Source organism: Phyllobates terribilis, unplaced genomic scaffold (assembly GCF_046119375.1).
Source record: "Phyllobates terribilis strain yellow unplaced genomic scaffold, ASM4611937v1 Scaffold_1__5_contigs__length_1240528914, whole genome shotgun sequence".
Classification (NCBI taxonomy): domain Eukaryota; kingdom Metazoa; phylum Chordata; class Amphibia; order Anura; family Dendrobatidae; genus Phyllobates; species Phyllobates terribilis.
The window spans coordinates 504,517,601-504,543,559 of record NW_027362761.1 but is presented as its reverse complement, the minus strand read 5'-3'; the positions used below and the strand labels follow the sequence as shown (position 1 = coordinate 504,543,559).

General features: G+C 40.4%; 1 protein-coding gene across 3 annotated transcripts in view; it reads left to right on the top strand.

The window, feature by feature from the left end:
* The window catches only part of ERBIN (erbb2 interacting protein), a 238,002-nt gene extending 214,151 nt beyond the window's left edge, over positions 1–23,851 (top strand). For 2 of the 3 annotated variants that reach the window (XM_073680222.1, XM_073680221.1), the window contains exons 23-28: positions 6,468–6,611; positions 11,512–11,625; positions 14,201–14,290; positions 15,773–15,865; positions 16,638–16,712; positions 18,070–23,851. In XM_073680222.1, the coding sequence (XP_073536323.1) occupies positions 6,468–6,611; positions 11,512–11,625; positions 14,201–14,290; positions 15,773–15,865; positions 16,638–16,712; positions 18,070–18,177 (624 nt within the window). In that variant the 3' untranslated portion in view covers positions 18,178–23,851. The remainder of the gene's footprint in view (positions 1–6,467; positions 6,612–11,511; positions 11,626–14,200; positions 14,291–15,772; positions 15,866–16,637; positions 16,713–18,069) is intronic. The other variant, XM_073680223.1, reaches the window with a different exon arrangement.
* Positions 23,852–25,959: the final 2,108 nt, after the last annotated feature.

The window sequence follows — 25,959 nt, the reverse complement described above, 5'->3', positions numbered from 1 at the left end:
TGTGAGGAGTCTGTAAGCCATAGGATTCCCTGTGAATGTGATAAAGGGAACGTAGAAAAACTACCATTAACTGCAATAATATAACTGAATGAAGTTTGAGGTGTCTTGAGATTTGGAGAGTTTCTGCTTAGTTTTGCCTTGGTTTCTATGCAAAAATTCCTTGACAAACTCTGTGTGCACACAGCCATTCTCCGTCTTTAAGAGCTGGAAGGCTATCAAGGTGAATTACTTAAAAGGGTCATCCAGGATTAGAAAAAAATGGCTGATTTCTTCTTAAAACAGAACCCCATCGACCCATGGGTTGTGTCTGGTATTGCAGGGTTGAGTTGTAATGAAACACATAACAAGTGGACAGACTTGCTACTGATTTTTGGAGAAAGCAGCCATGTTTTTCTAATTGTAGATAACCCCTTTAAATAGTGCTTGGGCGGTGCCTGCAGGGTAATAATGCAAAGCTGCTTAAAGACATCCCGCCACAGAGGATCATGTGAGCAAAGACCATAAAATTTGAAGTAAATAAAAAGGTCCATATCTCTGGAACTATATGGCGGATTTAAAAAAACAGAAACCGAATACGCAAGAGAGCAGCGGGAATAAAATAGAAGCAAAAACTGGTCATGTTGGACCTAATGACATGGCCTTTTTAAAGTTGCTTAGATGTCTCCTCTTGTCCCTACAAACAGTGCCACACCGGGCCAATTCAGTGTTCTTGAATGGAGCTGTGCACAGGGGTGTAACTATAGTGGGTGAAGGGGTTGCAGTCTCACCCTTAAAACCGTAAAAGGTCCCTTTGGACCGTATGAGAAGACAAGTATTATTGAAGGTCCTTGATAGTTGGGGGCCCTGTTGAAGATTTTGCATTGGGGCCCACGCTTCAAGGCTGAGCTGCAATACCAGACGCAGCCTATAGATGAAGGTGGCGCTGTTTCTTTAATATAAGATCCTTTTTTTGTGACCTTAGACATTCCCTTTAATGCATCTGAAGTTAAATTGTCATCGTTCATGAAGTTTGATATTAAAAGTTTGGACGGAATTAAAGGATGCTAGTGGGGAGGTGGTTTCCCGCTGCAGAACTTTCTTGGCGCTGTGTAGTCCTATACTGGTAATTGTCGGCTTTGTTTCATTCCCAGGTCTATTATTTTTCATGTGTGTTCTCGTGCCAAAAACTGTTTGTTGCCTGAGGCAAGCCAGCCATCCTCTAGTGAATAATGTGAGGTTAATGCTGCGTGAAAGTACAAAACGGGGATGAGTGGCAGCAAAAATGTAATTTTCTTTATGTCTCTGGATTCTCCTCGGAGGGTTTAAAATGTTATTAATTGCAGCGGATTACGCTGTGCTTTTTTACGAGCTTTCCTCTCTCGTTGGGTCATGTCTAGTCGTTCAGCGTTATCCGCTTGTCTTTATCGTGCAGATCTTGGCTACCTGAGCTTATAAGGCATGCTGGTTCTTGTTGTTCACTTGCCACAGGTTATGCTCCTCTTCATAGCCCACCCTGACATGTGGCGCTACTTTTTCTAGTGTATTACGTGCAGAAGAAACAACTATTTGTTTGGTACCAATTATTTTGGCTGCGCAATGATCTATGAGAAAGTTGTTTTTTTTTATTTATAATGAATTGATTTTCCTTAGAGCAGGAATTTCTGATCAATATCTGACCGCTGGAGGAGGGGTGCCAGCACTTACACCGTGCACTACTGGAAGCTTTCCAGAACCAAATCAATCACATCTATAGCATGACCATACTAGAGACTTGGGAGACTCGTCCTGAAAACTTGTAAATCACAAAAGTATTGGATTGTTTGATGGTTTCAATTAAAGGGGTCTTACTCTTTCAGAAAATCCCTGTTCCATTTGTTTAACCCCAAAAAAATATATGCCTTATTCACCCTCCCTTGTTCCAAGACGCAGCCTCTCCTGTTGCTTCTGGTGTCTGTTATTGTATCGGCAGCACTGCAGCTAATCGGCGAGCTAAGCTCTGCCCAATTTGATGGCTCAAGCTGCTCTGAGCTGCTGAGTCCACTGATTGGCTGCAGTGCTGTCGACATGATGTCAACGCTGCAGGCAATAACAGACACCGGAAGCAGTGGTGGAGACTTTGCACCAGATCTGAGGAGGGGGGAGTAAAGCATAGTTTAAAAAAAGAAAAAAAAGGCTATGTTTATACTTTGGTTTGGTATTCTGATTGTCTGTCCCGTTTTGAGGATCAAACTGAATTAAATCCCATCTCCAAGAGCCTATCCCATTATTTAGTAGGTTTAATAATAATAATAATAATAATAATATTAGCAAATACCTCCAATTAGAAATCTAGTATAGTTCTTCTGATTCGCTATGTCTCTTACCTAATGTAGAGGGTATTGCAGTAGCTTAGGTATCTATGGTTACGATCACTCTTAGGCTATGTGCCCACGTAGCAGATTTGATGCGGAGCGTTTTTGCCTCTCTGGCAGAAAAAAACACACGCAGATTTACATGCGTTTTTTCTGCCAGAGAGAAGCGTTTTTTCAAGCACTTTTCCAAGCGATTTTGAGCATCACTTGGAAAAGTGCTTGACAAGTTGGTCACACAATATAAATCCATGCAATCGCCATGGATTTATATTGTGTGACCAACTTAGATGCTTTAAATGCTGCATCTATAGTAAAAAAAAAAAAAAAGTTAAAAACAAAAAAAACTGGTATATTCACCTCTCTGGCGGCCCCCGGTCTGCTCCCTGCGGTGTCCTCTCTCCTTGGCGTCCCGCGGTATACTGTCAGGACCTGCAGTGACGTCATTTAGTCAGCTGATGGTCACGCGACCATCACCTGACTGCTGACGTCAGCGGTCGCGTGACCATCAGCTGACTAAATCATGTCACCGCAGGTCCTGACAGTATACCGCGGGACGCCAAGGAGAGAGGACGCCGCCGGGAGCAGACCGGGGGCCGCCGGAGAGGTGAATATACAGTTTTTTTTTTTATTTTTAACTTTATTTCTTTTTTTCACTGCGTGGTAGCCGGGATGAAGAGGAGTTGTAGTCTCCTCTTCATCCTGGGTACCACACGCACCGCGATTACGCCGCAAATTCGCGGCCATTGAATTTAATTGAAACGCAGCAAATCCACATATACCTGCGGGTTTGCTGCGTTTCAATGTTCCTCAATGGCCGCGAATTTGCAGTGTAATCGCGGTAGAAATGGTCATGCTGCTTTTTGCAACGCAATGTGAATTCGGCATGCTAATTAGCGCATCATGTGCACAGCACATACGAATTCACATTGCTTTGCATGGCAGATGGTTTTACAAGCGTTTTTGCGGCCGTAAAAACGCCGCAAAAACGCTACGTGGGCACATGGCCTTATAGTTACAGTTAGCTGTTAGTGGTCGTAACCATGGATACCTAAGCTTCTGCAATGCCCTGTACATGGGGTAAGTGACATAGTGAATCAGAAGAACTATACTACATTTCTAACTGGAAGTATTTGCTAATATTAATATTATTACACCTACTACATATTGGGATAGGATCTTGGAGATGGGAATACCCCTTTAATGTAAAAAAATGGATTGATTTCATAACTGGTGTACTGGGAAAATATATATTTTTGTACCGTGTTAGCCAGTAGATAGAGAAATATTTAGATTTGAGAGTCCTCAGTGGTTGCTACCTTTTAATGGCTAACTGAAAAGATGCTAACAAGTTGCAAGCTTTCGAGACTACTCGGGCCTCTTCATCAGGCAGAAGTGTCACATATTTATACACAATAGGACACAAAAATAATGCAATAGATTAGATTAGACAGGTGACGTAAAGCAGAACTAAGAATATGGGAGAGAGATAAACAGTTCTGTCTGTAAATATTTTAGCAGTTCATAGATAAGAAGAATGAAAGTTTTATTGTCCCGTGACTGAGGTGTGGTCCCGTGACTGAGGTCTGGTCCCCCCACCTCCGCAGTTCTGAGGACCACATTCCTTAGTTGATGTAGAATGACATAAATCCATGCGACACATTCATGCCTGCTCTGGAGGTGTCAAAGGTCACCATGAGTTTATATTCCCAAACTTTTCTGTCTCTGAGATTTTAAATTACCTTATAATACCGATAATATGTCATTCTACATCAACTAAGGAATGTGGTCCTCAGAACTGCGGGCGTCATCACAACCCTGGACCAGACCTCAGTCAAAGGACAATAAAACTTTCACACTCCTTGACAATAAAACTTTCACACTCCTTATCTATGAACTGCAAAAATATTTACAGCCAGAACTGTTTATCTCTCTCCCGTAGTAATAGCTCTGCTTTGTCACCTGTCTCATCTCTTGCATTATTTCTGTGTCCTATTGTGTATAAATATGTGATTCTTCAGATTTTGTGTCATGCCTATGCCTGATGAAGAGACCTGAGTAGTCTCGAAAGCTTGCAACTTGTTACCATCTTTTGTTAGCCATTAAAAGGTATCAACCACTGAGGACTCTCATAACTGGTATAAACAGAAGTAGATGTGTAGACCATTGATTATTACAAGAATTCTATTTTTTCATGGTCCCTATAGGATTTTTTGCCATTTCAGCTATTAGGAGCGCGGACCTGTAACTTTTCCTAAGATGGCAAGAACAAGCCTTTCTCTGGTTTCATAAATCACTGATTTAGGCCGGTTTCACACCTCTGGGGATCATGTACGGGGTCACCTAACCTCGGCCCGCTACCTCATACATGACGATTAGGCAGTTAGCCCAGGTCAGGAGACTAGGCATCAGGCCGGGTATTGCGATCCGAGCACGGGCCACATTTTGCAAACTTGTAAATCGACTTTTGCAAGAGAACTTTCTTATTTTGTGCTTTTGTTCAGAACAAATATAAAATATACATATATTATTTTTCATTTCGGCACAGACTTTGGTAAGGTCCAATGTTTTGGGCAGTGGAGTAGAAAAAATCTAGGAAGCCTCACTGCAAAGTAATATATTGTACGAAAGCACTGCCAAGGGTCTGGTCATATGTTAAAGGGGTTGTCTGATCAAGGTTTTTAAAGGCTCAGAATAAAATAACGCAACATAAAGCGACCATTGCCTTCACTGGTCCTCCACCTTTCCTGTTCCAACATGAGCTCTCCTCTGGTTTCTGCTTCCTGGTCCCTCTCGAAATGCAGGAATCGCCTCTCAACCAATCACTGGTTGAGTTTGATGATTACTTCAGACAATTATAGGCTGAACGGGCTTTAGCTGCCATTTCTAGTGTGTTGAGTTGGGACCAGCGGGGAGCACTGACAAGTGTCGGAGCAGGACCAGCGCGGAGCCCATGGAGGTACCGTAAATATTGTTTTCCCACTCATCGTTTTGAGAAAAATAAAAATTGATCGGCTGGGCAGCACCTTAGAAGGATCATCCACATCTTTGATATTGATGACCCGCTCCTTACCCGCTATTTAATGGAAAAGGAAAGGTCATCACTATCAAAGTAGTGGACAACTACTACTTTGAGGTTTTTGATGCAGATTACTTCCCTAAAATACTTACCACATCTACCAGCACTTTACATCCATTGTAAATGAATAGGGCATTTTAAACTTTGTTCACATGCAGCAGTAATAAAATTTTCAGCGAGAAGAATAAGCATGGACATGGTCATACTTGTAGTGGATTTTGGAGAAATATTCCCACACAAATTAGCCTCATTGATTGGGACTTATTCCCGTGTGCAGAAATCCATGCGTCCACCTACATTAATGATTACTGTTAAAGCAGACCTGTCACTTGCAATAAATATGCTCTTTTTACCTGACGTAAATGTCGCTGTCCCCCTGAATCTGGAGTTGTTTTTCACTAGCGCCTGCTCCTCTCCATTCCTGAGATATGGCCACCTCTTCCCTTTATATACAGTAAATCTAGCCGTATTATCCAAATAGGTGTGGTTCTTAATTCTTCTCTATAGGAATTTGCATGAGGACCACACCCAGTTGGCTAAAAGGACAAACCTTACATAATAGTTAGAGAAAGCCATATCTGAGGAATAGAGAGGTGCAGGAAGACAAGAAAAACCACATCAGAGTCGGCATTTAAACCAGATAAAAAAAAAAATTATATATTTTTTAATTCTATATCTAAAATTGTACACAAACTGATTCCGGCAGATAGCCGAATTTTGATTTCAGCTCTGCATTATTGTAGGAAAAGTCAAGTTGCTCAAATTTGATGGTAATACTATTCCTACTTCATAAGACTTGAAGATGTCCCCTTGTGGTGCCACAGTAAAGATGGCCAGATTGTACCGCTATCTGATGCCTGAGATCGGGCGCGCACTATACATGTAGTAATGGCTATGTGGTTTGCACGTTCTCCTCCTGGGCTCCAGGTGTTCCTCGCACGGCTCCATGTTTGTACCGTACGTGCATGAATTGTGTGATGAGTTGGTGTGTGAATAACCCATTGAGTTGTATATGCATGCTTTACTAATCTGTGATGTTACATCTGTCCTTCTTTATTCAGAGCATGCTGTCACGGTCCTTTAATTCCACTTACACTGCAGCTAGCAGCTCTCTGTATGGCAGCTCTAGAGATCTGCATGGCAGCCAGGGCAGTGTTGCCATGAGTGTAGCTGACAGAAGAGCTTCTGGGGTTCACATACTTCGTGTGAGTACTTCTAGTAGTTGTTTTAGGACGATGGTAATCGTACAATACCGGCATGCTGGATGTAGTCCTGTATATGATTATTACAAATTGCCATAAATCAATAGGGCAATTCAATGAAAAAAAATAAAACCACTTTGTGTGTGTGTGAAAAATGCAATTAAAAAAACCTCCTACTAAAGTATAATAATAAACCGACATTAATAATCTTCCTGGAAAATGGAAATTACATTTGCATCAAGCTGTTTTTAGTGGTGCCTGACTGCCAAGGAGTCACCAAGAAATACACCCGCAATCTGGACCCCACAAGATTGCGGCTCAAGCAAATTTGGGCAAAAAATGTTTTCTGCCCTGAATTTTGAGCCTTCTGCAGCCGGGCAGAACTTACAGCATCTTGTGATTATGAGGCAGGAACAGACCCCAGACCCTAAGGGTCAATATTGGACACAGACAGAAAAGGGCCCCTGTGCAGCCAAAGAGCTCCTAAAAATACAAAATTGCACCTGCTTTGGAAGTATAAATGGGCCCCCTTACCTCTTGGGCCCCTGTGCGGCCGCACAGGTTGCACCGATGATATGACCGCCCCTGCTAGGCGAGCATTCACACATCAGACCCGCTGAGTCCGTCCTATTCTAATCCTCAACATCAGATCAGAATGGACAGGCTCTGCGGTTTTTCTCGGATTATCACAGATGTATAAATAGACAAGTGACGCTCTATGGATCCAAGTGCTGCCCAATAAAAATTCGGACAGAAGTCAGACATTGCACATGAGTGTGTGAATGCACCCTATGGGTGTGTCCAACACATCTTTTTTATGTGTTTTTTGGCGATGATTCCTGTTCATTTGAATGACAAAACACAGCTACAGTTCACATATTGCATTTTTTAAACCATATAAAAAAAAAAAAGTGGCTTGTCAATTGTTTCAAGCATTTTATGCTTGTAAAATGTGGTGCAGTTTTTGGAGAAGTTTTTTCTGCGGAAATGCATCAAAAACCACACCCCATCGTTACACCTCATATTTATATTAAAAGGGTTGTCCAAATCTTTAATATTGATTTACAATGAAGCCACAAAAATCCATGTGTAAAACCAGTTTCTAAAAAACATGAGGTTTTTGGTGTGGGTTTTATAAAGATAGGCAAAGTTTGGCACAGTTTTTCATGTGGTTTTTGATGAGCGTTTAAAGGGATTGTCTAGGACTTCAGACATAGATGACCTATCATAAGGATATGCCATCAATGTTAATTGGTGGGGGTGCGACAACCTGCACCCCCCACTGATCAGGTGTTATCGGTGTTGGCCGGAACTGCACAGCACAGCTCCGTCTACTAAATAGTCAAAAAAATAGGGCATGGGTGTGCAGTACTCTGCGGGCGGCCACTATTTCGCAGCTCCGTAACTGAACAGTTTCAGTCGACACCGATGACAGCTAATCGGCGGGTGTGCAGGGTGTCGCACCCCCACCAATCAGACATTGATTGATGATCTATCGTAAGGATAGGCCATCAATGTTAAAGTCCCGGACAACCCCTTTAAATAGACATCAAAAAACACATGAAAAAATGTGCCAAAAAAACATCAAAACACACCTTTCTGTATAAAACCACACCAAAAATCCCCATTTTTTTTTAGAAACTGGTTTTACACATGGATTTTTCTGGCAGAAGAATCTACATGAAAAACTCCTGTCAGGTTCATGAAGCCTCAGAAACCACCCGTTATACAATTTAGAACATGAATCCAATTCCCAATAGTGTCTGAGACACTACCTGATACACTAGTTGTTGTTAGCGGAAAATTAAACTTTTAATGCCATCCTCGGCTTATGCAAATAAACCATTCTAGGATCTGCCAGCAGCAATTATCTGTCTCTGGAGGTCAGGTTAGATAATTATCGCTTTGTATGTGACCCAATCCTACAAATTGGTTCTAATATATTCTGCCCTCTGGAACCAAAACCATGGCTGACAGAACATTTGTATATTCAGAAAATGTGAAGGAAATTTGAAATGAGCCAAGTGCGTAAAAAATTCATCATAAAGGACTCAAGAGACTCAAGGACCGAAGGGAACCCCTGATTACAGTAGTATGCAAATGTACAAATGAGACATTGCTGGCACACTAAAGGTCATTCCTTCTACTTGTTTCCACACTAGTAGCAATACAGATGCTATAATGAACCACTTGGGATTTTACCTATTTCTGCTCCCCACCCCCTGCCATTCCCTCCACGTGTTACTGCCTCTGTTGCTATTATGTGAATCCTTTGTGATGTTCCTCCACTGTCTACCTTGGGGCACATAGTGAGGATGCGTTGGCTATGATTTACTTATTTCTGTAAAGAACTGAAGTTTAACAAAATGTCTAGTTTCATGCAAATAAAGCTTAAAGGGGTTCACTAAATTTGATAATCTCTACTTGTAAAGAGTCCCTTGACTAGATGCTGATCACAAAGCGTCTCTTTGTTGGGACTCCCAGCAATGAACTGTTGTCTATGGAGAAAACCGGCAGTAGGTGTTCAAAATCCCTGTAGCGCCACCACAAGGGAAATTGGGAATTACACAGTATCAATTCAAATCAGTGTGTTGTGTAATATAGGACTGGTATTCCATTTTTAGTCAAAAGTGGCCAGTTTTTGCTCTTATTTTATTCCCATTGCTTCCCTGATTAATTTGTGTGTTTGTTGTGCTTTTTGGTTTTTTTTTCATATCCACCATATCATTCTAGAGATATGGGCCTTTGTATTTTTTTTTTCGTCTTTAACATTCAGGTGTGGCTTACATGGTAATTTATGCAAATCAGCCTAAAGACATGCCCCAAGAGAAGCCAGTGAGCACCGCCCACTTGTAAAGATCAGGAAAAAATACTAAATTAAAAAGGCCCATATCTCAATAACTAAAAAAAGGCATAATTAAAAAATAAATAATAAAAAAGCTAATACTCAGGGGAGTGATAAGAGCAAAAATTGGTCACTTTTGACATGGTGACAGGCCCTCTTTAAGAGATTTCTTAATTTAACTTCCAAACTTGGCACAACCCCCTTATCTCCCATGCTTTGATAAGTTTGCAGTAATAAGCTGGAGCCCTGCAGAGCCCCATCTGAATGAAATGCAGATCGAGCATGCGCACCTCCGCTCCATTTATTTTCTATGAAACTGCTGGAAATGGCCAAGTACAGCACCTGCCTATCTCCAGCAGACCTATACAAAATGAATGGAGCAGAGGTGCGCACGTCCAATGAGCGCACGTGCAATGAGCGCACGTCCAATGTGCACACCATTCAGACGGGGCTCTGCAGGGTCCCAGCGTCCAGATCCCCAGTGATCGGGAAGTTATCACCTATCTTATATACCAGCTTTTTAAGACATTGATGGAATATATTCACAAATGCATGCAAAACTATTCTTCTTGTCAGAATGGCAGATCCATTCCTCACTGTGTCACAAGTGATCCTTATAATCCTCCCTAATTCCAGTCATTCCTCACTAACACCTCACCAGTTCAAGCTTTCTCTTATCTGCCTGCTTATATTATGTCTTGTGTTGTGTTCAGCATTTTCATGTCTGCAATTTTTTTTTATTTGATCAAAAACCCTGTAAAATGTTTTCCTATATTGGATGTGAACGTGCATGCATGAGTGAACTTATCACTTTTGCTCAATGTTCAGCTGCCAACATGTGGGAATTATCATTGTGAGGCCTTCTTCAGACGGCCATTTTTCATGTACCCTCTATAGTCTATGGGACTGAGTGTCTGCGAATAAAATGGTATGGATCCATTTTTGATCCAAACGTTATGGATCAAACTTGATCATTGTAATCAATGGGTCCATGACAAAAATAACAAACAGGAGCAGATGGGTGCCATCTGTCTTTTTTTTTTTCTTCTTTGCATAGTAAAAAAAAAAAATGGGTGACACACTCTGATGGCAAAATGGACATTCCTTCAAGAGAGACACTGTCAAGCCACCCGTTGTAGTCTGTGGCTGTGTAGTGGCAGGATCTGATTAGAGAAAGCACCAATGCCTTTCTGCCACATATTTAGCCTAAAACCGGCCATACACTTTAGAGGACTGTTGGTCAAACAATACTTCGGCCTATCGTTAGGCCGGCGCTTGTCATGGCCAATTCTCCCATACACAGGAGGACTCAGCCGAGCAGTCCTATGTTCTCCATGGGAAAGCCACCAATAGACATCTCTGCCGATGCCTTTTCTCTCAAAGAACAAAGCGATTGAAAGTTCGAAATTGGACATCCATCTACATCCTCTCCCAACGATTAGTTGCCTGGTGCCCCCTTACACAATATAGTGTCGGCCGAACTCTTCGATATTGGCAAGGTGGGCCGACATTAGTCTAATGTGTATGGCTGCCTTAAGAGTGGCTGATTGCTATGTGGGTACAACAATTGTTGCCATTAGTAGTGATAAAGCTTATGGAGACAGTTATCGAAAAAATTCCGTAATATCGTATTAAAAACATTTTAAGAAGAGAACAAGGTAGGATTTTGGAAGAAAAGGCTTGTCCTTTTAATGATATTCTCAGACACTAGACTCGGCTTACGCGTAAACATCCTTATCCTGGCCCTTATACCTTTTTCCGCCATAACTAATCAGATCATTATAATGCTGAGTTTGGCTTTTTCTAATGAGAATACCTTGATTTTCCGCACTGAGCTGTATTAAATCATGTTAATGGATTGGATATAATAGCATTAATTTCTAGATGTTTAATTCATGTCTTCCTACTAATCAGGATTAAATATTCAATGACCGTGTCTTCTGTATCATTATGCTTCCTGAACCTTGTGCCGCTCTCCGGGATGGTAGTAATGCATTACTGTATGTGGTTTGGCTGCAGTGTTATAACCAAAATATTTGCTCTGCTATTTACTGATAGCACCCGACAGCCGGGAGCACCGGGGAACCTGCCCAAGATGATGTATTTGGATCTGGTCAGCAAAACTACGCAACATTGGTCCAAAAGGATGGAGCATCTGACTGTGGAAAGAAGGTAGGCATGATCTCATGACCTGTCCAGACTAGATAGTTGATGGTAATAACAAAAGAAGTCCTACTCTCCTCACCGATTCCTACAGGTCCAGAGCCCCCCACCTCTTTGTACTCTGGGGCATAACTATGGTGGGTGCAGAGGATAAAGTCGCCCTTGAAAGGTTTCTTTGGCCCATATGAAAAGAACAACACTATTAAAGTCCTATGTGCCCAGTTGGAGATGTTGCATTGGGACCCAGGAGCTTCTGCTCAAGTGATGATGTCTTGACATGAACATGTGACCGCTGCAGTCAGTCACTGGCTGTAGAGGGCCGCATAGCTTTCATGAATCAATTAAAGTTATCACTTTTACGGAGACAAGTTTAAAGGGAATCTGACAGCTGATACATGGTGTCCTATCCACGGGCATCAGACATTGGCTGTATGACTTCAGACTTGTATGTTAGATTCCAAAATGCTGCGGCATTTTAGAGAAAAACGTACTTTAAAAGCCGGACGGGAGATTATTTTGACAAACTGGTACCCGGTGGCTTCTCCTCACCCGCTGGCAGTGACTGACGAGTCGCTACCTATACACGCACACTGGGAGAGACCTGTCATTCACTGGGAGCAGGTGGGAAGAAGCTGCCAGAGACCCGCCTGTCCGACTAGTCCCTTGTGCAGCTCAATACCCTGTCGGCTTTTAAAGTTTTTATTTCTGAAATGCCGTAGCATTTCTGACACTAACATACACTTCCGAAAGCATACAGCCCGTGTCTGATACATGCTGTGCGTGGATCAGGTAGCATGAATCAGCTGTCAGGTTGCTTTTAAGAAGTGGCAAACAGAGCAGTACCCAAAAGCACTGTTACCAGGAGGCTCCGAGCACAGTAACACTGGGAGCAAACAAAGGATGAAATCACAGTACAGTTTGAACAGTATGGGCCATTATCTGGGCTATAAGGGACTATTAGTTGGATAGGGAATATTATTTGGATGTCTTTCTGAGGGAGTATTAATGTATGTTATTTGCAAGCTGCCTCTTCAGAGAGGAAGAGGACTAGAACTCTAGTGTCACCTACTGGAAGTAGCAATCCTAAAAGTCAGTATCAACCCTTTAACGAGCTTTGTCACATGACTTAGGATAAAAGCCAGACCAGAATCTCAATTTGCAGACACAGTGTTTCAGGGTGTTGCCCCTCATCAGTGCAAAGTATGAGAACTGATTTGGCCAGGTGAGAGGCTTAAGACTGGGAAATAAGGGGTAACGTTTCACCTTGTGGAGAGTGTCAAGCCAGGCGTGGCATGTCAGAGTGGGGAGACTTACAGTTGAAACCAGAAGTTTAGATACACTATATAAAAAGACACATCTTTTTTTTTTTTTCTCAATATCTGATATGAAATCAGAATAAACCTTTCCCGTTTTAGTTCAATTAGGATTACCATAATTTTCAATATTTGCCAAATGCCAGAATAATGAGAGAGAGAGAATGTTTTAAGGCATTTTTATTACTTACTGCAAAGTCAAAAGTTTACATACACTAAGATTACTATGCTTTTAAACAATTCTGGACTGCCCATATGATGATATCATGTGTTTGGAAGCTTTTTTGGCAACATTGAGTTAATTAGAGACACCCCTGTGGATGTATTTTAATGCACACCTGAAACACACTCACGTGGTGCTACACAAAGAAGCAGTGTGTTTCAGGTGTGCATTAAAATACAACCACAGGTGTGTCTCTAATTAGTTTTTTTGGCAACATCTGAGTTAGAGACACACCTGTGGTTGTATTTTAATGCACATCTGAAACACACTGCTTCTTTTTGTAGCATCACGTGAGTGTGTTTCAGGTGTGCATTAAAATACATCCACAGGTGTGTCTCTAACTCAGATGTTGCCAAAAAACTATCAAAAGCTTCCAAACACGTGACATAATCATATGGATAGTCCAGTAATCTTAGTGTATGTAAACTTGAGAAAAACATACACTATATAAAAAGACACACATGTATGTAAACTTCTGGTTTCAACTGTATATACGCTATGTATTTATGTATGTATGTTATTTGGGCATTATGGCAGCTGAAATTGAAATAAACAAATCAAAAATGGTAAGTAATGGAGAGCTCAGATTTTCTCGTTACCCAAGCTTTTATTTTCTATAAATCTAGTCCTGCTCTCACAATAACATTAAAATGGTAAAAGTGAATGTCAGAGACTTAATTTATAACCTACCCCATGACCCAGAGTAGGTCATCAATATGTGATGATGGGGTCTGACACCTGGTACCCCCACTGATCAGCTGAAATATGCTTCGGCATTGCTGCATACAAGTGACTACTACAGCTTATATCCTATTAACGTGAAAGAGAATTACCAGCAATAATGTAGGCAGCTGCTGTGTTCCACCCCGTACATTGCTTATATACCACCATTGCCGGAGTACATGTCAGCTGATCAGAGGGAGTGCCGTGTCTCGGACCCTTACTGATCACATATTAATGACATACCCCAGGGTTAGGTTATCACTTGTTACCCGGTTTAGTCACATGTTGCTCTAATGTTGATCTGTTTTGTGCGATTGACTTCCAGATGCTTTTGAGCAATGGGCAGATGAGCCAGCCCCCGAGGTCCCAGAGCAACTACAGCCAGCTGCACCCTCACCATCCCCAGCCCACTGTGGTAAGGCTGCTTTCCAACCTAAATGTCAAGTCAAGACCTCTCGTTTTCTGAATCGTGGATGACTTTTCTTATACCGCTGAATAACTATTTAGGTATAAGAAAGTAATCTTTTGTATGCGGTTGGCTGTGTGCGATTTCTTCTACCTGCTTTCAAGACATCGGTCATCGTCCTTCACATTGTCTGTCTTCTCCTCATATTACTGGACTTCCTCTCAACTTCTAATAATTGTGTTAAAAAGCAGAAATAAATCATTAAAGGGAATATGTGATCACGAAAATACTGATAAAATTTAGTTTTTATCTTAAATATGTCTTTTTTAATTTTTGATATTTTTTTTCCATATTATTATTTTCACACTGCCCACCAGGCCTAATATTGGGCTCATACTTTTTTGTTCTTTTCAGCTGCCAAAAATTGCATAGGCAGCAATAGACAGTCTGACCTTGACTCATGGACTTGTATAGGAAAGCTTTCTGGGCAAAGGTAACTGTGCAGAGAGGGGGGAGGTGGTGAGCTGTGACCATCACCTATTGTAAAGGGTGTGATCTACTTTGTATAGAGGTGGTTACCTGTCATTGTAATCATGTAACTGCTCACAAGTGTTCTGTACAGAACAGGAAGTAAGAGTGCAGTATTGGGCCTAGTGGCCAGTGTGAGCATTACAAGATTTCTAAATTATTTTATTAAACATAGGAATATTGAAAATTGCATACAATTATCAAAATGTGAAAGATACATTTAGCATAAAATCTTACTTTAATAAATAGTTCATTTTTTTGATGACACATTCCCTTTAAGTGATTTCTTAACTCCAAGGTAATCGGCGGTGCCTTGAAATGTCTTTGATGTATTCTTGGGAGTGAATGATGGCTCTCATTTAGGGCTCGCTCACACCATAGTATACATCGGACGAGTGCTATCCGATGTTTTATCGGCTAGCACACTGACCCATGTTATTCAATGAAGCAGAGCAGATGGCCGATATTTTTCACTAACAGAATCTTTCTGTGTAAAAAATTGCAGCACGCTCGATTTTCACTCAATAATGGGATGAGACTCCCCCATGCAAGCCTATGGGTGTGAGAGAAAAAAACGTATGCCATCCGATTTTTATAGATACCTTGCAATTCTGCAACATGGGAAACTGTGAATGGTCTTTTAAATGATTAATATCTGGTGAATAAAAAAACAGATTGTATACAGACAGATAAGTGAGAAAAAAATCGCCCATTTTTATGGATGAAAATCTGACCTTTTTTTTTTTTTTTTTTTTGGACTGCTGTGTGACCCCAGAATTACAGTCCTCTCCTCTTGGTCATTGGTGCACATGTATAGACTCTACATGTGATTTGTACAGACACCAACACTAGATGGACTAAATACCTGTACCTAGATGCTTATCCTTGACCCATATCCGAGGCGCATGGATATAATTTACTACATGTTATATATCGGTGACCTTTTTATCTTTTTAATTCAAGGTCAGGGTACGTCTGGTGAAGGATCCTGAGCTCGGTTTCAGTATATCAGGAGGTATTGGTGGTAGAGGAAACCCCTTCAGACCGGGTGATGATGTAAGTATTCCTGTGCCCTGGTGATAATAAAAATGATGTAGCTATCTGTACCAGTGAACAAAGCCATAGTCCGAGCCGCATGGACTACTCCTGTGTGGCGGCGCACGGATTCCCTGTAGTGCTCTGGAGCCATACACTACCCCTGTGTGGTACAGCTTAAGGATACCTCTACATTGCACCATGTTATGGAAATATTTTCCCCAAAAAACAATTTTTCTTAGTTTGAAATTCATCTATAATGCTTTTTCTGATGTAGCATCCCAAGGTTGAGATTGGAAGCATAGTAAGTTGGAGTAGAGGCCCATAGGCTGCTGTATTACATCTCTATACAAGGCTTTATTCAGTCTTAATAGGCCCATGTGCATTTTTCCAAAAAGTTAAGTTTGGAAGTTTCCCCTTATCCATGGGATAGGCGAGAATGTCCTGATCACTGGGGGGTCCAACTGCTGGACTCACACCAATCCCGAGTGTGATTGGAGTGGTGGTCAATCATGCATACGGCAGTGTGCATTAATTTTTAATGGGACCGCTAGAGATCGTTGAGTGTTGGACTTGGCCGGTCAAAGGCACACCAATAAAAATGAATGGAGTGGCTGTGTGTAGGATCAACTGCTGCTTCATTCACATTGAGGTGCCAGTGGTTGGACCCCGAGTGATCGGGGAGTTATCCTTTGTCCCACAGATAAGGGATGACGTCCAAACTTGAGAATGGCCATTTAATTCAATTTTGTTTCTGCAATGAAAAAGGAAATAACCATCTTTATTTAACCAGGGCATATATGTGACGAGAGTACAGCCTGAAGGACCAGCATCCAAATTGTTGCAGCCTGGGGACAAAATTATACAGGTAAACATGAATCTGTCACCCGTCACACTGCCCTCTTCATTTCCATTAATTCTTCTCCTCTATCATATCTGCCATAAATCCATTAATCTTCACTTCCTCCCTTTTATTTAATGCACCTTTTCTTCTGGTTAGTGGCAAGTATGTGTAGATGACTGTGTTGCTGGAAAACACAGCTCCTCAAGTCTGGGGCTACACAGCGACCAAGGCCTCAATACAGGGTGTGTGGCCAAAATTCACTAGGTGTCTCTGCCACATTCCAAGAAAAAAACAAAAATGAGCATATACCCTACAGCAAGTACATTGGGAAATGGTAACAGTACATGTAAATAACATAGGCTACTTAGTTAACTCTATTTTGATCAAAAAAGCATAAAAGCCATCCCACCACGACAAGGTGCACCCATCGGGGACGGTCCTAACCTATCTCTAGTATTAAAACTTTACCATGTGCCAACTCCCGTTTCTCAACTAAGTCTTTCATGTATAGCTTCCCATGGATGGGTGTCTCAGTCAGGACCCGGTCCTTCACTGCCTTTGTTCACATTTATGTCTTTTCACACATGGTAAGGTTTTAATAGTAGAGACAGACTAGGACTATCCCAATGGGTACACCTTGTCGCTGTATGATGGCTTTTATGCTTTTTTTTTTTTAAATCAAAATAGTGTTAAATAAGTACCCTATGTTATTTACATGTACTTTTACCATCCACTGGTTTATTTGTAGGGTATATACTCATTTTTATTCTTTTTCTTTGTCTATGAAATGGCCACAGTGTGAATGTGCTCTAAAACTTTGCACCTATGCCAGCTTATAGTCCAGCTCAGTTTTTTGGTTTTGTCGCTGCCACATTGCAGTGCATTACAAATGAATAGAGTGGCATTGAGACCCTGAGAGAACTGCAACCATGATAATCAAATAGCAAAGACTCTGATCCGGTTGGATTTTATTGCGATTTGCTTGTTGTGGTCGCAGTTCTCTCAAAGTGTCTCCATTCACTTGTATTGCGCTGCGATGTAGCAGCGACTTCTAGCAGACTTAGGCCACTGTGTATCTGGGACTTAAGCGCTACCGTTTCTGGTGTCGTTTTTTTTTTATTTAATTTTCAGTCATAGCCGAAAGTGGATTCAAAAGGAATGGGAAATATAAAGTAATAATCCTGTATTTTTCCTTTCTGTTGGATTCATTTCTGAGTTCAGCTCAAAAAAAATAGTATCGAGATCCCGTGTGTGATCCAGGCTATGGAACACTTGGGATTCATTCATCTTTGTCGTCTTTACATATATGACTTTTTCTCTTTTCAGTCCTCTGATTGCCCTTATCAGCTATTATATAGTTTAAGCTTCTTTCTTTCCTTAGGCAAATGGCTACAATTTCCTGAACGTCGACCACGGACAAGCGGTGTTACTGCTGAAGAAGTTTCAGAGCGCTGTGGAGCTGATTGTTCTACGGGATGGAGCCGTGTAGAGAAACACAAAACTGAACGGAAAGCCAGCAATGTGTCAAGAGACTAATTAGTATCAAAACTATTTTTCTATGTATATACGTAAAAAAAAAAAGAAAAAAAAAAAAAGGCAACATAGAGAGAGAAAGAGAGAAAAAAGCAAATCTGAACATGCACTTGGATTTTGATAAAAAGATATACAATTTATACAGAGATGAACTGTAGAATACGTGGGTCGTAAACCACTGCGGATGAAAGTCGGGTTCAGACGCCTCGTCGTCTGAACGTTCGCTAAGCCTCGCTTACAAGAACAAACCTGTGCCGTTTTTGTACAGAACGTAGGTCTATTTTTGGATAACGTGTATTACTAAAACCTGTACGATAGGAGAAGAAAAAAAAAAAAAGAGCCTCAACTGTAGCGATGCGCAGGTGAATGGCAGAGCCGTCTCTTCTGTATGTGTAAGCCTTTCTCTCTTCACACCTGGTATCACACTTTTTTGGGTTTTTTTAATATATTTTTCTGAATTGAAGAACCACTCGTGTAGAGTCAGGCTGGGTGATTTGTATGTTGGCTTTGCTATGTGTAAATGGTGAAGCAAAGTGGCGCGTGTGGTTAGCCCGGTAATGGAGCCACCTGTCCTATCTGATTTCATTCATCATGCAGGAAATAAGTGCTCTTTTCTTAGATTACAGAAGGGGAGGATCTCACCGAAAGCAATTTTTGTTTTTGTTTTAAAAGGCACAGACAGCATACTTTTTTTTTTTTTTTTTAGTAACTGCGATTTTGATATTTTAGAAGTGAGCTTTTTTATGTACATTTTTTTTATTATCTTTTATTGTAATGATACATTTACGGTGAAGCGTGTTTACATATTTTTGGAATTTATTTTCGACATCCAACATATATCATATAAAACATGCTGTTCTGACTTGTACTAGTCGTAGTGGTGGTTTAGCCTGGACTAACAGCATTTTTATTCATGGTGCCTGATTCGTTATCATCTTAGACATTGATTTCCAAAGTTTATTATTTCCTTTTTATTTATTTTTTTAAATCGCCTTCAGTTTTTGTTTTTTTTGTCGAGTATTCCAGACTGTCCTCAATAGGTGATGGGCCAGGTTCATTAGTAAGCTTTATTAGGGTATGTGCACACAACGTCTTTTGCATGCGGGTGAACCCAAGAAGTTTTTCAAGAGGAAAACACTTCAGGAAACTCTGGCAGTTTTCTATCCTTAAGAATCCTTTCAGCATTTTTTGGTCACTTCCGGAGTACTTTTTCAACACTTTTGACCACCAGCTCTTTTTTTTTTTTTAAGCATTTTTTGGTGCCCCATTTTTTTATTTTTTTTTTTATTAACAACAGATTACCCAAAAGGTAAATAAACCCTATCTAAGAGATGCAATAAAAAATGACTTTTATTAATTTTGTTAGAATTTTTAACTTTTCAATTTTTAAAGTGAACCTGTATCATTCCATTGTCTAGCCGGGTTCCTATTATTGGAAATTTTCTCTATTCAGCTAAGTTCCCAAGACACTAATAGATCCATGCTATCCTATCTCAACCTTGGCTACAGTCCATGGGTCTATATAGCAATACCAGATGCTTATATTTTCATACAGGTTTCACTAAAGCTAATAAAACACCCCAACAAGTTTTGCCCCAATAGGCTTCCTCAGGGGGCTGGGGCTATAATGATTTTTTATTTTTATTTTTTTCCATTCAACAGTAAAGAACCACTTAATTGTTGAGTGAAGAAACCACTAGTGGTTTTACAAGCAGAAACGCTGGCAAAACTCTCAAAAAGACGCCTGGGTCCGTACATCTCTTCAGTCTTCCGATTTGACTTTTAATATAAAGTCTAGAGCATCTTCCGAGCGTAAAACTCCTGAAGAATGGTCCGCTCACTTCTTTTAACCGCTTGGCGTCTTTGCAAACCTGAAGCGGTTAAAAGACACTCGAAAAGAGACTGAACATATGAACAGCGAGTCATTTTTACATATATGTTCGCTCTTTTGAGCTTTTTCTTTGCGTTTTTTTAGGTGGGTTTCGGAGTGGACCTGCCTCACAAAAGACGTCGTGTGCACATACCCTTAGAGTTTACTAGTCTGTGTGGATTTTAAGGATGGAAACCTGGTTAAAAGAATGAGCTCCAACTGCTAGGGTAGAAATGGTGACGTTACACCTGCATCTCTTCACTTTCCACATGGGACAGAATGGCCTCTTGCCTTGCTAAATGTTGTAGTGTTTGGTGCTAGGAAACCAAAGCAAGTGCATAGAAATGCGGCAGAATCATGAAGCATTCTTGGCAGTAGCGACAGTCGTGAAGGGTACCGTGGACCCGTCGTCAGTTTGTAAAGTCTGAGACTAAAGGGCTCTTTCTACAGGGAACACTGAAATGTGAATTACATGTGCTAGAGTCATTAAAGGGTTTCTAACGCTCACGGTTTAGTGATTTACCACAAGCTGCCTTTGTTCCTCCGTAGTGTATATATTATCAATTACGTATGATTTTCTTCACAAAGGAACATTGTTGATTTCTTTGTAGATTTATCTTTCATGGGTCTGGTGTAAATGGGACTGCAGCGCTTCATAACATGTAGCTATTAAAGACCAGGGATAAGTGCCATAGATGACCAATAACTGTTTATTTTAGGGCTAAATAGTCTTGTTTTAATTATATATATATATAATATATATTATGGGCCGATAGCATTGCCCACGAGGTCCCTGTCCAATATCCACACTTTTAAACACAAGCCTATAATTTTATTTTTACTCTGTCGCAGATTTATCCACAGCATTGACTGCCGTGCTGCAGGTGGATAATAACAAAGAAAATTATAGTTCTTCGTGGTTCTCGTAAGAAGAATTAGCAAAGTCAAAAAGTGGTGAAGTTGTGAGCGATCTGATCGCTCATTTCAGTGATTTGATTTTTAATCAGGGGATTTTGTACTTGATAGAACTTACTCTATGGCTCCATAAGCCTGACGTGTGCTGCCCTATGGTCTCCTCTCTATGGCAATACTTCTAGGGTAGAAGAATTCAAGACTGCATAAAAATTTAAGTTATACAAAGGCAAAATGTGGCCTCATATGTCTATGGGGAGGAGCAAAACAATTTTATTTTTGAGCCAAAGGAGTGGATTCAAAAAGGAAAGGGGAAATATGAAAGAAGGACCTGTACTTTCCTTTCATGCTGGATCCACTTTTGATTGACTAAAATAAAAAAAACTACATCAACAATTACAGTGGTGTTTCTCCCCCAAAAAATACTGACTGTGAGACCCCCTAATAATACATCATATTCAGGGTTGTAACTATAATAGATGCAGGGGTTTCAATTGCATCCAAGCCCTGAAGCCTAGGGGGCCCAAAAAAGACCCTTTGGCCCTTTTCAAAAGACCATTACTATTAGGGAAAAGTGAGACATCCGTATAATTCGGATGAGGATCGCAACGCAATGCTTGAAGCTGTCAAACTCGGGTTGGTAGAGCTGACGGCCAGTCCGAGCATTGCGTTCCGATTGGCGGCTCTCCCAAGCCAACCGTGACAGCTCCATAGAAACACATGCTGTCACGCTCGGGTGGGGAGAGCCGCCGGCCTGTCCAAGAATTGCGTTGCGAATCTCGTCCGAATTATACGGCCGCCTGACTCTTCCCCTAAAAACCTGCAATAATTGGGAGCTTTTGCATTGGGGCTCATGACTTTCAAGTTACAAGTTATTGATGCCATATTATGTCTTTCCTAACTCTCAGGCTATGTTCAGATGGAGTTTTTTTGAGGTTTTCAAAAACAAGATGTTTTTTTTAATGAAGAAACCTCTTCAGGGAAACACTCCTTTATTGAGGAATTTCTCTCTTCCTAAAGCGGTTTTTGAGTTGTTTTTTTAAAGTGTTTTAATTTTTCCCTGAACCTTTATTTTACAGGTTTTTGACTTGGTGTGTGAAATCTGGAGCAGATTACTCCTCTATGCACTTCTGTTTTTCCCACCAGGTATTTTTAAAAACTTCTTGAAAAACTCCTAGTATGAACAGAAAATTGGATTTCCTATAGAAATTAATATGAGTCTTTCAAACATTTTTGAAGCAATTTTTGGAGTGGAACTGCTCTAAAAAAAACTCCATCTGAACATGACTTAAGGTCCTACAGAACAATTATTCTCCGATATGCTGTCACTTTTTGTCTTTGCTAGTCTTTCTACGTAAGGCCCTTTATTCTTCACAACCAGTGGTCAACAACGTGCTGCATTAGGTTCCAGTCATTTGCATTATTTCTGCAGCGGTAATATAGAATGTAAGGTTCTGTAAGAAACCCTTTAACAGCTCTTTATATTCCTTTCCATAACATTTTGTTACCATTACATAGGAAGTGACTATTTTGGAATATAACCGCGGAAATTTGCTGTATTTTGTTACAATGTATATGATTAGAGTGTATAAATATGAGCAAACAGTAACATGGATCTTCAGGATTTCACCTTTTTAAGGAATTCTCTAAAGACGGGAACATGTCATTTTTTTTTTATTCTTCTTACACGGCAAGCAACATTTCATGTCGGAGAACCGAATGTTTTTTCTTATTTTTTTAGTACATGAATTGACATTAAAATGGACATTTTCTGATATCTTTTTCTTTCTGTGTGAGAGCACAATTCATAGCAATTTTAAAAAGGGGTATGGTTGTGAATCCAAATTGACCTATGCATAAAAATAGATGAAATGCCTTGTGGCAATAAATGTTCCATATGTTCCTGAACTAACAATACGGTTCACTTTTGCAGCAGCATTTGATTTACTATGTCTGGAATGCAGTGTTTGCTATATTAGTGATATTTTATATTCCATTGAGATATACTGGAGAGGTGGACAAACACATTTAAGGTCAGGCTGGTGCCCTAAAGCCCCTCTTTGATATTTATTAACCTCTCGATTTTGGTCGTCTGGAGGATAACATTTCAAAACTGCTGTATATTGCTTTTTCATATGAATGAGCATACATTATTTTCCAGGTACTAGAAGGATTCACGCACCTTACACAAAATAATGCAACGGTTTAAATTTTATTTTTTATTTTTTTTTAACCTTTTAGATTCCCCTTGTGTTTTTTTTTTAAATGGACTCCATTGCAATGGAGTCAGAGGTGTCTTCTAATACACAGCTTGGGGTGTCCGTGTGTTCATTATACTGCAACCTTGTATAAAATGTATTGTGATGTTCAGGCATTCGCCTGGTTTTTATGAATCCCAACTATGCAGAGATGCACACACTGAAATATATTCTATTTACGTGAGATGTACATCACGCCGCCTCATCGTCTCGTGATTTGAGGTCAATTTAACCCAACCGCAGATCGCCCACTATTTATTGTGTAAATAGCCTATTGGTTTTGTTTTTAATTTTTTTTTTTTTGCTTTTTAATTTTTATTTTTTTTTGGATTCGTGTTTTAAAGAAATATGTACATACATTTAAGGCCTTCTATGGACTTGCAAAATTTTAGCAATAAAGCAAATAAATTCAGCCCAGCTTTCATGGTGAGGTATGCTGTGCTCTTTTATTTTTCATGGACTCTACTTGTCAAAAAGCTGTGTAATGTTTTAATGATCAGCATTTATCTTACATTCCAATTTTTGTATATAAGTAAATTGTTTCTCAAGTAACACATGAAAATTAGAAAATAAACTAATGCTCTTACAAACTGTGTTTTTTCCTTTTGTACTTCTTTTGTAAAGTTTTTGTGAATTCAAAATATCTTCCTTAAAAGGTGGCCATGCACATATGTCAGCCAGACCTAGTGGTTATCTAATGTGCATGGTGGTGGTCCTACTCTCAACCAACAGATGATGTCGGGGGAGAGAAGATTGAACAGTTACTTTTTAACATCTCCAATTCTTCTGCCGATAGAGGAAGATTGATTCCAGCTCCTCGTAAAATGCAATACTTTAATGAAAAAAATGGAAATTCCATAAAGATGCTCAGAGAAAACAGATGCAGCTACGCGTTTCAGATGCCAGAGTGTGTCTGAAATGCGTAGCTGTATCTTGTTTTGTTTTTCTGAGGTTCTTTAAAGAAAAAATTTAAAATGGAAATTCCTTAAAGCATTGCATTTTACGAGGAGCCGGAATGAATCTTTCATTTTTGGTTATCCTACACCTAGTCATAGCAGACTTCCATGCTTCCACACCATATGAACCGCATGGGGTGAGCTGGCAGCAATTTTTTCCTCTTTTCTTGCAATTCTTTTTCCACCTGGGGTGTCTGACAACCGCTAAAACTGACCAAGCACATCAGATAATTGATGGCTGAACGAAGGGCTAATGGCTATCTCTCCCTGCTCTCCCATATATGAGCACAAGTGATGAGCAAGCATGCTCATTACTCGAGATTTACGAGCATTCTCGGGTGTTGAGTCACTCCGTGCGCATAATTTGTGATTGTTTGACAGCTTTAATACATGTGAGGAATGCCTGTTTGTTAGGTATTACTCACATGTATTAAAGCTGTCAAGCAGTCACGAATCATGCACACGGAGTAACTCAAACATATCACCTGAGCACACTGAAGATACTCGGCGAGCACTCGAGCATGCTCGCTGAAAGGGTTAACAGAACATGCTCGCTCATCACTAATGAGCACTCAATGATTGTGCTTGTATTTTCAACAAGGAGAGAGAAAAAAGCTGCTGCCAAATTCCTTTGGCAGCACCGTATCTTCCCTGAAAACAAAAAGTTTGGCTGCTGACATTCCTACTGCATGATCCCTTTTTTCCCTGACATTATTTATTGGGGGTGAAAGTTAGAATAGTTAGAAGGCTCCCATAGACAATAGATGGTTGGGCGGTCCTGCCAAAGTCATTGGACTCATCTAATGTGTATGAGGGACTTTACATCTCCCTTCCTACTGGACATACAGTTAGGTCCATATATATTTAGACAGAGACAACATTTTTCTAATTTTGGTTCTAGACATTACCACAATGAATTTTAAACAAAACAATTCAGATGCAGTTGAAGTTCAGACTTTCAGCTTTCATTTGAGGGTATCCACATTAAAATTGTATGAAGGGTTTAGGAGTTTCAGCTCCTTAACATGTGCCACCCTGTTTTTAAAGGGACCAAAAGTAATTGGACAATTGACTCCAAGGCTATTTCATGGACAGGTGTGGGCAATCCCTTCGTTATGTCATTCTCAATTAAGCAGATAAAAGGCCTGGAGGTGATTTGAGGTGGGGTGCTTGCATTTGGAAGGTTTTGCTGTGAAGTAAACATGCGGCCAAAGGAGCTCTCCATGCAGGTGAAACAAGCCATCCTTCAGCTGCAAAAACAGAAAAAACCCATCCGAGAAATTGCTACAATATTAGGAGTGGCAAAATCTACAGTTTGGTACATCCCGAGAAAGAAAGAAAGCACTGGTGAACTCATCAATGCAAAAAGATCTGGGTGCCCACGGAAGACAACAGTGGTGGATGATCGCAGAATAATCTCCATGGTGAAGAGAAACCCCTTCACAACAGCCAACCAAGTGAACAACACTCTCCAGGAGGTAGTCGTATCAATATCCAAATCTACCATAAAGCGAAGACTGCATGAAAGTAAATACAGAGGGTTCACTGCGCGGTGCAAGCCACTCTTAACCATCAAGAATAAAAAGCCTAGACTGGACTTTGCTAAAAAAAAAACATCTAAAAAAGCCAGCACAGTTCTGGAAGAACATTCTTTGGACAGATGAAACCAAGATCAACCTCTACCAGAATGATGGAAAGAGAAACGTATGGCGAAGGCGTGGTACAGCTCATGATCCAAAGCA